This window comes from Ambystoma mexicanum, chromosome 2q, assembly GCF_040938575.1.
Source record: "Ambystoma mexicanum isolate Mex_15411 chromosome 2q, UKY_AmexF1_1, whole genome shotgun sequence".
Taxonomy (NCBI): Eukaryota; Metazoa; Chordata; class Amphibia; order Caudata; family Ambystomatidae; genus Ambystoma; species Ambystoma mexicanum.
Window position 1 is genome coordinate 482,145,827 of NC_090924.1, and position 12,247 is coordinate 482,158,073.

Sequence of the window (12,247 nt, forward strand, 5' to 3'; positions counted from 1 at the left end):
GAAGCTAGCAAGTGAGGGAGAACACCCTCTCTCTTATACTCCATCACACATTTCATTCTGATGCCCCGGCTGATCCCTTGATGGCTACAACTATGGCTTGGAAACGAATATTGCAGGCACAACCCGGCCACCACCCGTACTACAAATGGCTGCCCATTTGGCAATTCCCAGGCCTCAGCCCTACACACAATAAACTCCCAATGAAACACTGGTATGACTTGGGATATCGGGCCCTGACCGACTTATACCCTGAAGAGAAGTTCATCACTCCGCAGACATGGTGTTCCGGTCATTCTGGCACTGCGCTGGAGCTATTGCAATACTTCAGGTTGAGAGCAGCGATTGGAGCCTGGTGGCCCTCATACCCCGATGAGCCCCCAGACTCGCCGGAGATTCACTATATATCTAACTCGGCCGGGGCTCGAGGTATAGTGTCCTCGCTGTATAAAATGCTGATGGCCAACCCTACAGATGGTTCATAGTGATAATACCGAATCAAAAAATCTCGAAAACAAAAATCTCGAATACAAAAGGCCGAAAAAAAAAAATGTCGAATTTTTTTTTCCATGTGTTTTTTTCCAAAATGGGGGGGTTCCCCCCCAACCCCCCTTTTTTCATTTTTTTTTATTTTACCCCTTTTTTTTACTTACCTGACCCCAAAAACATATATAAATAAATAAATAAAAAATTTGATATTTTTTTTTTCGAGATTTTTGTTTCTGGCTTTTTGTCATTCGAGATTTTGTTTTCGAGATTTTGACTGACCACCCCTACAGATATGCCACATACGGCACGTGACACATGGAGCGATGACCTGGGACTCCCCATCACTGAAGCAATGTGGAAGAAAATGTGCATACACACCCACACCACCTCTTTAGATGCCAGATGTGCATACACACCCACACCACCTCTTTAGATGCCAGATATAGGTGTATACAATATAAGCTCCTAAATCGATTATACTACACACCACACAGATTGGACAGGTTCGCACACACCCAGGTTCACACCTGCCCTAGATGTAAATCCCCAGACGCGGATCATATACACATGTTCTGGTCCTGTGACGCACTGGGCCCATACTGGAAAGCCATAATAGACGTCCTCTCAGAAATTACAGCGTCCCGCATTTCTCCAGAACCATTAGCTATACTGTTCGGCCTGTGGGATAGCCCCGAATTAAGAAAAGGTTCCAAGTTTTTGAATGTCGCCACCATAATTGCCAAAAAATGCATATTACAATGTTGGAAGCGCCGCTCCCCCCCCTTCATTTGAAATGTGGCTGAGGGCCCTCACCTGGACTCAAACGTGCGAGGAAGACTACATTAGTACCCTCCCTCTGACCTCTCGCCCCAAGAATGTATGGACAGAATTTTGCACCTATCTGAACAGCAAGGATGACCGTGAACTACTGTCTTCCCCTCCTCCTGGTGAAGTGAACTAGTCCATTACTGATTTGTGGGGTTTGACAAACTCTGGTCCTGTGAGGCGCTCGTAGGATTAGCTAGTCCGGTGATTGCTGGTAGGCAGCTTTCTAAGATAATGGATGAGTCAAGTTTTGTTGTCAAACATGAGGTTGTTTTATTCCTTAGTTAGTCAGCACCAATGAAAGACATCATTGGATAAAAGGTGACATTTATAACATGATGATGTGTTACACAGCCGACACGCGTTTCAACCTAAGTCTTTTTCAAGGCTGTGATTTTTTGTGAGTTGGTGTGGTAGTGATTTGGTATACCCAGTGAGGTGGCATTCAACGCCAATTTGTATTGAGAATATTCAATTTACATCCATTATGCATACATTAATGGGCAGTTACAAAGAATAAAACCAATTGCGATTTAAGGAAAAGCACATTGTGACACCCAGGAGAGGTGATTTACCATGTTGGGTGATGGCAAGTGATGGTGAGTTTGTCAAACCCCACAAATCTTCTAAAAAATCAGGAACCCCGGAGTTGGTCCCTTGACAAACTAGGACTCAGGCTACAGGTCTAACACAATCAACCATCGAATAAGAGGTGCGCAGGAGTGAGGGAGTCCCGTCTTTCAAAAACTCCACCCATACTAAAACGAGTCATTACTGAGCCTCGTCTATCTGCAATACTGTATATATACCCCCGTTTGTATCGCCCATGCATCGCGTTGCTTCCCATGTACCTGCTACCATGTACATCCTGTATATTCTGTTGATTGTCTGCTCTCTCGCTGTGCCAATAAAGAAACGTTTTTTTAAAAAAAAACGGGAAGAATGGTGCACGAGGTAGCACGTTCATCCCGTTTCGGCTCCTGTAGTGCAAGTGCTGAATTTCCTAGCAGATTTAGCACAGGAAGGACAGGCATTCCACACCATAGGAGTCTAAAGGTCAGCTATTTCGGCAGGTCACGAAAAGTGTGATGATCTGCCCGTGGGGGAGCACCCAGCCGTGGTTAGACTATTACTAGGTATGAAAATGCGCAACCTCCCTTACCTCCCGAGGCCCGTTATTCCATTTGTCCATGCTTTGGGATGTAGAGGTGGTCTTCAGGCTTTTCAAGCAGTGGCCGGAGAACTGGGGGGGCGAGGGGGGGTTTATCTACAGAGAAGTTGTCGGGCAAATTAGCAATGTTACTCTGCCTGGTTTCATGCAGAAGAGTATCTGACTTCAAAGCATTGGAGGTCAATAGGAAAGTTTTCTTCCCGGAAGGGGTAGTGTTCAATATCGCTAAGAGGACAAAGTGTAGTTCCTCGGTTATCTCTTACCCATATTTGCCTGGGGAGCCCAAGCTGTGCATGGCGCAATGCATCAAAGACTATGAAAAGGCCATGGCAAAAGTCAGGCTGACAGGGGTGCATCAGCTGCTCATTGCACGTATGAGGACTTTTTATGCGGCAGAGTCAGCCACCATCGCTCGATGGGTCCGGGAAGTGATGCAATTAGCAGATGTGGATTTAGGAGTTTTCAGAGCTCACTCTGTTCGAGGCGCGATGGCCTCTAAGGCTTTCACAGCCGGAGCTTTGCTGCAAGATATTCTGAAATCTGCAGACTGGTCCACCGAAAGTACGTTTAAGACATTTTATTTTAAACCATTATCAGCGATAGCAGCGGTAGTTCTAGGAAGCTTTGAACAAGCATAATGCTTGCCACTGTTCTGGACATAGACTAAAGATTACCCCTGCTATAGCGCAGGGAGTCTTGATTCTATTAAAGACATGGAGGCAAGCATTAGCCCCCCAAGAAAAGCAAGGGGTGATTGGTTATTTGCAGGACTATGTAATAACAGTCAGAAGATAAAATGGTGTGATATTCAATTGTCACAGCAGTCTGAAGATGAAATGATATGTTCGATTGTGAGCGTATTGCCTCGCTGATGATCTGTTTTCTGATTACTCCTAGGTGAGGATTTTAAGACCTCTTGAGCTAAGGGCAGACTAAGTGCGGAGGGAAAACTGCAGGAGTTGACGTTCGGAAGCCAGAAGCGAATCCCGGAGTCGGGGCGGAGGCCATGTGGCAGGGGTCCCGAGGGACATTACAGTTTGGACTGTGTTTTTGTAGGATCATCAAAGAAAGAGGAAGTTGGACAGGAAGTGACATAATCGGGGAGGCTGAAGCAGGATTGGATAATATGAAGGAGCACAAAACTACAGGATACCAGGGACTTCTGGGGATTTGTAGTCCTGTGTAGTGAAGTTTTTTGTTAGTTTGGTTGTTTTACTGAAGAAAAAAAATGAAAGTTTTAAAAAAAGCTGCTCAGTGGCATTAAAGAGTTAAAGCATAATACTCGCCTCCGTGTCTAATAGAATCAAGACTCCCTGCGCTATACCAGGGGTAATCTTTATTTTGGTGCAGGAAAGCTCTCTGAGACTAAACTAGAGACTAGCCTCATCAGAGGTTGGGCGGAGCGGTAAAAACGCGGCAGTAATGCTATTGCTGCCCCATTAGCACTTTGCCCAATACAGAATTTTTGCGGAAAGTGGGAGTTTACCTCCAGCTTTTTGTTGGAGGTAAAAACCTCCCCTTTCCTCCCTTTTTCAGCACTATTACCGCTGGCGGTAATAGAGCCGAAAGGCCCCATAGAGTCCGATGGACTCATAAAAAATGGCGACTAACAGCACACCAGCAACTCGGGATCTGGCGCAAATTATGCCAGACCGAGTTGCAGCAACGCTAATAGCATTGGGCGGTATACTGGCACATTTACCGCTGGGATATCGCCCAACTCGTGATGAGGCCTCTGCATTTTAACATTCTTGCTATCATAAGTCCTTTTTTATCAGTAGGTTCATATGCTAAAAAAAAAAAAAAAATCCCATTATTATGAGGATATACTTCAAATATATTTACCATTTGGGTAACTTGAGGACTCCCAGTGCCAATGGGCCAGCTTTCAGTGGGCTAAAATGGTGTAACACCTTTGTCAGCAAAGTCCAAAGTGTGCCTTCAGGATGTCCAAAGACAGGAGATCTGGGGAAAGAAGCAAAAAGAAAACCTGAACGTTTCTTATAATGTTAAGCTATCAGAGTATGGGCTGTCAAGGAAACGTGAAGGGATAAAAGGAAAGGGTATTGATGCTCCTTTTGGCGTTACCACTCAGGCGGATCAGGTGGCTTTGAAGGCTCTTCTGGACCAACTGCAAGACTGGACAGTGAAGAAATCAAAGGGCTTGCCTTTATTGCCTGTCATTAAGAAAATCAACTGGGATCTTTAATGGAAGCAGCAAATCATATTAAGAACACTGCTGAAAGATTATCAATCATTGTTATTGATTTTATTTTGATAAGTTATGGAGCGCAAACATGGCTTTTGGAAGCAACTAAGCACTGCTCTTCAGTAGGGTTTCACAGTTATTTAGTATCTGGCCATCCAGATGTTTTGGTCTACAACTCTTAACAGTCATTCACAGCCGACTATGCTGGCTACGAATAAGGGCAGTTGAAAGCATCGGAATGGCCATGTAATGAGTACACAATTCTTACAAAATAGCATTTACTTCCAGCATACCATTCTGGGTAGCAGTGTATTTTTTCCATTTATGGGTTAGCAGGGAACAAACAAGTAACAGTGCTGAGACAGGGACTGGGGGAAGGAATGGGGCGTGGGCTATAATGGGTAGCTTTCAAAAGAGACACTGGGCTTCTATCTTACAGAGTGTGAACAAGGTGTTTATTGAAAAGGAGGGACCGATTAGTTTTCTTAATTGCATTAAAGTAGGAGCGAGTTTAAGGGTGATTGGTATGAGTTTCCATAAACTTTGGGTGTAGATCGAGAACGCTTGCTTCCTAGTTCTTTCTTTTTTAGCATTCTTGCTGTTTTAGTCTGGCCGGGTCCTGACATCTGATGATGCACTACTGCCAGAGATGATGACTGTATCACGATTCGCTTTATTTCCCGCAACTAAGGGATATGATTAGGGGTCCACTGACTATGAGACTTTGCTTCCAAAGAGTACGACGGAGTACTGTGGTGGTTTGGGTGCTCTAAAACCATATTTTCCACTTCATGTCCCTTCCATTTCGAATTTTTGGAATCCAGTATACTTTTTTTCAAAAGAATATGCTTCCTAGAATTCCTTACACAGTTCTTCATCTACACCCTCACAGAACAAGGTTGGGTCGAGGACAAGGAACACCTGTGGCTGGCAGGTGCACACCTGAGGCATGCAATCGTTATTCAGCTTGAAAAGCACTGGTTTAATTCAGACCAGCACTGGTCATTGTTGCAGTGTTCCTTTTTGCAGCCGGTCCCATGTTCCCGGTTCTTTAAGCTTAGTTGCTAGTTCTTTGTTCCTTGTACCTGGATCTCAAATACAGTGTGTTTATTAGTACTCTCTACTCTGCTTCATGGGTTCCCTTTCTGGCTTCCTCTGTTTTGGAGTGTGCACTTTCCAGTGATTTCCTTTTCCTGTGCAGCTCAGTTTGCCTGTGTTTTATATTTCTTTGACCTTGCTCTGTTCTGCAGTGTAAACTTGATCTTTTAGAAACCCCTAATTGAGGGAATTTCGATTTTTGTAGACTGTTCTCCTATCGCTGGTTGGTGGAAGGAGGAAATGGACACAAAGTTGGCATGTTTTTGGTCATATACTTTATTTATAAAAATGGAAAAAAGTCCTCACTATCCATAACTTCTAAGAGGGGTTTCCCTGGCTGAAAACGAATACTAAAAGGATCTGTCAGGAATTCCGTCAAGGAATAAACCCTCACACTATAAATCTAAAGAGTAAGCTAATGCAAAGCTCCTTTCTCCAGATTCTGGATTGTTAATTAACCAAAATGTTCCTTCAAACAAACACCAAGGGGGAATTAATCCCTTCTTCTTTGCAGGTTTCAAAACAGTCTTTATACAATGTTCTCTGCAGGAGAATGTAGGGAAGGGTAGGTCAATAGGAGCCCCCCCTCCCACTGCATATCCCACCCTGGTTAAGACCCATGACTCGTCGGCAGCCCCCCAGCCCCAAGGCTGCAGGGCGGCTGCAGGCCGACACGTGGGGCTGCACCACCACGTTAGGTGGCAAAGCATAGACGCCATCTTGTATTAAGCCATCCCCACCTTGCTAGAAATGTGCATATCTAACCCAAGGCAGAGACACTGAACGCTGCAGAGTGACCCCCACTTGACCACGCTCACAGAGGCCCACACTTCCCCACCTCCCACTGCATGGCAGATCCGCTGAGGACTGGTTCTCACGAGTCACCAGACGTGAGCAAAAAACAAAATAAAACATTGTAGCTGTTAACTTTCCGCAGTACATCATTGCCCCAGCCACGAACGAGAACATTAGGATGTAACTGAGACCAGCCCAAACCATGCAGGCCCTGACCCCTGCACCAAGCTCCCCCCCCCCCCAACTATAGACGGCGTGACGCCTCGCACCCATACCCACCCCGAAAACCCTTACAACATGTAGAAACCATTTATGTAATATGTGCCTTGTTGACTAACGTTCGCTGCAAATGTAAAGGAGAATGGGTAAAGAGAAAAATGTGCAACCGATATTGTATATAATGAAGAGATGTACAAAGACTGGACAGCTGATAACAGTGAACAATAACCTGTGTTGCTCTCTTTATCCACTCTTTATACACACCTGCCTGACACTACCTCATGTTTGTATGTCAACTGTAGATGTGAAATGCTATGTAAAAAAGTATGATACCCAGCTAGTATCCCATGTAATGCAAATACACATGAGTGCTTTTAGAAACCCCAAGTGTTGTTAGTCGCCCCTCGTGCAAGATGCCACGCAAGGAGCTGCAAGGCCATTTCCCCCTCCTCCTGCCCAGGCCCTCTCGAGATAGACGGTGTTCAAACAGCACAGCCCTGCCTTCCCTCCCGATCCTGCTGAACCTGTTTCAAGCGTCCGCCACCCTCCCCCATGTCAGAGGCCGCCGCAGCCCGACTCCATGACTTACGATCTACCTGGTCCTAAATCCCACCACCTTTCAGGCACCAGTCACATGCCCTCCACGGGCCAGTAGTACCTCCATCGACCCCGAATAAATGACCCTAGAAAGGGGGGCGCCCACACGTGTACCAACAGATCGTAATACCATCCCTCACCGAAATTGCCAAGGATGGTTAGTCAAGCACCCCCGCCCATGCCCCCGACTACGCCCATGAGACCTGATTGTTTGAACCTAAGGTATCCCCCAAACTGATGTATTTAGACACTCCAGATTGCATATCAATGTTCCTGACCATGTATTGATCTAAGGTCAGCGCTTACAAGAGTTGCAAATCAACAGGACACATGAAGTGTGACGAATGGGTGGGAATGTGTGGCCAAAAGGGCAAATGTTAGTTTAGTTATCAATCGTTGTTACAAGGCATGTCCGGCCTGGCGCTACACCCCGATGAGCCCAGCTGACCTCCCACCCCACATGGCACAGCACCAACGTCCACCAATCCTGAAGGAGCAACTGTATACATTGTATACCACCTAGCCATCACCACCCAATCCCTAAGAGTCTGTGGCCCCTATAGCTTACCTCATGCATGACGTGTATTTGTAATAGAACTGTCTGTCTTTGCTATTGTCAGACAGAGCGCTAACGGAGTTTGCAGAGTCCTTTGCATGCCCTATATTGAATTATATAAAGCTCTTTTTGATCTCACCGGCACTTGGTCATGGCCTCATGCCCCTTCTGGGGTATGTCCATTATTGCCTCTCACTAAAGGGGGTGCGTTTCTGGGGACACTTACATTCAGAATGGCTCCCTTCTCGTGGTGTGATTCTGTACAAGTCCCAAAAGAACCAACGGCGATAACTACCTTCCCCTGGTATGTCCCGATATACTGCCCAAAAAGGCCATGGGGAATTACTTCCTTCCCCTGGCATCTCTCTGCTTCTGCTTTCTTACCAGGAGAATGATTCCCTTCTCCTGGTATCCTTTGACAGTCAGAGCTTTCAGATTGATGTATACATGTTGCCTTTGTAACTTGCTTTAATGTAAATTTGTTGGGGTCCGAGTATCTTCTTATATCACCAGTGGTTCCCTCTTCCCCAATGATTGTGATGGACAGGGTACCAGACCCTTTCCCTTGTGGTCAGTGGGCTCTTTTCTTCCCTACTGAGATTGTGGACAGGGGCCCAGACCCTTCCCCGGTGGCCAGTGGGGGCTTCTCCCCCACTGTGATTGTGGACAGGGGCCCAGACCCTTCCCCGGTGGCCAGTGGGGGCTTCTCCCCCACTGTGATTGTGGACATGGGCTCAGACCAGTTGCTGGTGGCCAGCGGGCTCTTCTTCGCCACTATGATTATGGAGAGGGTACCAAACCCTTCCCTGGTGCCCAGTGGGTGCTTCTCCCCCACTGAAATTGTGGACAGGATCCCAGACCCTTCCCTTGTGGCCAGTGAGCTCTTCGTCCCCACTGCGATTATGCTCTGGGTTCCAGACCCTTCCCTGTGGATTTTCTCTGCCACTGTCTTGATGGCGACTCCCTCTGATGCTTACTTGTTTCCGTTTCTGGTCCCAAACCCTTATCTTGCTTGGGTTCCAAACCCCTTCTTTCCTCCCCTCTTCACTAGGCCCTTTTGGTTCATTCTCCTGCCAAGTACTGCCACAAGCAGGATTACTCGCATCATCAAGTTCAATTAACTTGCACTTAGCATTTCCAATGAACTTGTATTTACTTTCAGGTTTTATGCCCCTACCGCTTCCTGTGTTACACCAGTTACCTCTGCAGGCTTTGGGACGCTCTGCCAGTTCTTCCCAGGGTGTTCCTTCCTTCGGAAGCGCTGCACGGCCCTTCCTTGTCTCTGCAGCTCATGCTCATCGGGCCGGCAGTGTAGGCGCTGTTGCAGGACCATGTGATCTACCTTCTCCAGGTTGCGCCACCGCTTCTCAGCCGCCAGCCACGTTCCAGACAGCTCCACAACACCGGGCAAAGGATTCTCACCGCCTGCTTCTCCTCTCCAGCGGATGACTGCTTTCTGCTTCCTCCTGAGCTTTTTACGCTACACCTTTGTTTCTCCCAGGCTGGATTGCCACCCATGCTGCTTTCCTTCTCGGCTGGCCTACATCCAGGACGGTTCTGTCACGGAGTCCGTCTTTTTGCGTTGTTTTGGTGATCATGCCCCCGCAGAGCACTAGAAGGGTTTCTCTTGGTCCATGAGTCACTCTTCATGGCTCCTTGGGGCCACCTCTTCTCAGTACTTGAATTGTGGTTGCTTTTACTTTTCGGATGTTCATCTTCATCTCAGTTGATGAAACTGACAGGAAGTTACATTTTACATCTTGGATAATCTTCATCTCAGTTGGTGAAGCTGATCTGATATTGCAATAGCACATGGTTGTGTCAGTCCGAGGGGGGGGTATGAAGGAGTGCTAGAGGTTGCGGGTAGGTTTGGGTTTGCGTGTTGTGCAGTCTATCACCCAGGTGCGTGTCCTTATCCCTAGTAGGTAAGTCCCTCCCCATGATGTTCTCCTGCAGTAAACCACCCATAGGGGCATTATTGGGTAGCAGCCCCACCTCTATAGCCTCATAAGACATTTCTATCTTGACACCTAGTGAATCTTCAGTGTGGGTAGAGGGGAGGTTTCAGATTGTAATTTTGTTTAATATGTTCCTGTTACTTGACTTCCTCTTGGAGTCTGTTCCTGGTTTTCCATTGCACTTTTCTCTTGGTTCCCCACTGATTGTTAGGTGTGGTGTGCTGTTGTGTCCAAGTCCTGTGAGAAGGTCATGTTTTCCTCACAATCCTAAAAAGCACTATTTCTTTTTGCCCCTTATCAGTAGTCTGATGTATTAAGTTATCCTCCCTTTGCTGCTATAGTCTTTCTGGGTCCCTGTTTGATCAACAGGGTTTGTGGGCTTTGCTTACATTCCAGGAGGGGTCTACCATCCTTGGAATCGTTTTCTTTAAGCAGTGGTACAAGTGTACCAAAAAAAGTAGTGGAACTATGGTCTCGGCAAGGGAGAGGGTAGGCGGAAGCATAGTGCAACATGTAACAAGGTGTTGAGGCTGGGGCGTGCAATAGACCAAGTGACTAGTAAATAAGGCTCCTATTACAAGTTTACACTTGCACAGGGACATGAATAGGCACATCCTCTATATAGAATGGTGAATATGGTTGTAAAAAGTAGTGGAATGGTAAACAGAACAAAATAAAAGTAGCGTTACACCGCTCCCGAGCGTTCCCGCTCACTTTGATCACTGTCTTTAAGTTAACCTATATAACCACCAAGGATGTCGGCTCACAGACCTGGTCACTGCTTGACCTGTATGTGGGCTTGGCCCTGACAGATCTATAACAGAAACTGTGGGTGAGAAGGAGCTTGCAGACTTTCTTGATAATCACAAATACCTTCTAAGTCCTTATCCCACATCTCTAGTCTTAAATATGTATCATTTTCTACTTGCACATCCAGGGTTTTTGCATGCATGTTTGGTACTCATTTTATAATCTTGTGCACATTTCCCTAGCCATATCCTCTGCCCTTTGTCTGCTCATGACAGAATGGCTGTTACTACAGAAGGAACCTGCACTGCGATAAGAAAGTGGAAGAAGGAAGAGCATCAGGGGCAAGTCGTGGGATAGGTCAAAGCATGCTGAGGCATAGAACCACCACTGCAGAACAAGACAATGGAGGTTGTATTGGAAAAAGAACAGCAACGAAGTCCGACCTGACAAGCCCAGCGATGAAGCAAGAACTTTGGAACAGACTAAAAACGCTGTATGTCTCCAGAAATACCACATAATATCTTGTGCCTTTATCCGCTTGAGTACCATAAACATCTGTGGACATTATTTTCACATATCCATAATCCTTCATGCTCTGTATTTAATTATACTGTGGCAATTTGAAATTGATAAAAAAAAAGGCAACACTTGGCTCGACCCTGCCGGTCTTTGTCAAGGATTTTGTCATTGCCCATGAACACCAGTAATCACAACATTATAATTAGAGGTGTTTACCAAGTTCAGACAAATATAACATGCAAACCATTATTTACCATACTGAAATGTATACATTTTGCCACATTTTCGGCGAAATTCAAACATTAATTTCAATCAGAAAATTGCCAATAGTGAGACAAAAGTAATACAAATGAAGCACAAAAGAAAGTCGTACCGTATTCCAAAAGAGAAGAAGTGTTCTCAATGGGCACTTACAAATTGTTCTCGTTTTACTACCAATATAAAATATGTAACTCATTAACATAGCAGCAAGTCTGGGCAATCCTCGTTTGAAACTTCGTTAGCAGTAATTATGAAGGAAAAACAGGAGGCTGCTTTACCTGTGGGTCCGAGTTCGTATGCCAAAGCGTTAACAGGTGAAGTTCAGAACCGTCTGACGTGCCACGGTCAGAGTACTCCTGGGATCCAAGCTAAATTGACAGACTTTTTTAACTCCAAAATTAACTGCCAAAAGTGCAGCTCAAAATCCTGTAGTGCATGAGAATGATACAAATAATATACCCTCGAGCCAGAAGGAGTACAAGAAGCAGCCAATTGCTTGAGAAATCCATCACAAGCTGAAACTCCCTGATGAGACGGGAACGCCTAGATGAGGAACTCTTGGAAGTGTTTTTGCATAAGCCGGATATTGCTGCAATCTCTACAAATAACTACATTTCTGAGCAAGAAAAAGTGATGATCAGGGAAAGACGTGGACCTGCATAATTCACCTTGCTTGTTTAGCAACTCAAATACAGGTGCACAGGAATTTCCAAATGCTCAAAATACTTCACCATTATTCTCTTCTCAATCATTGAATGCATCACAGCAACAACATACGCTGGAATCGTCAACCCTTACAGCAC

At 45.8% G+C, this 12,247-nt stretch overlaps 1 protein-coding gene across 3 annotated transcripts in view; it reads right to left on the minus strand.

Moving 5' to 3' along the window:
- Positions 1-12,247, minus strand: part of BRAT1 (BRCA1 associated ATM activator 1) — a 437,354-nt gene that overhangs the window by 267,497 nt on the left and 157,610 nt on the right. For 2 of the 3 annotated variants that reach the window (XM_069647597.1, XM_069647598.1), the window contains exon 6: positions 4,328-4,447. The exons of the other annotated variant lie outside the window; for it this stretch is intronic. In XM_069647597.1, the coding sequence (XP_069503698.1) occupies positions 4,328-4,447 (120 nt within the window). The remainder of the gene's footprint in view (positions 1-4,327; positions 4,448-12,247) is intronic. 3 annotated transcript variants of the gene reach the window in all.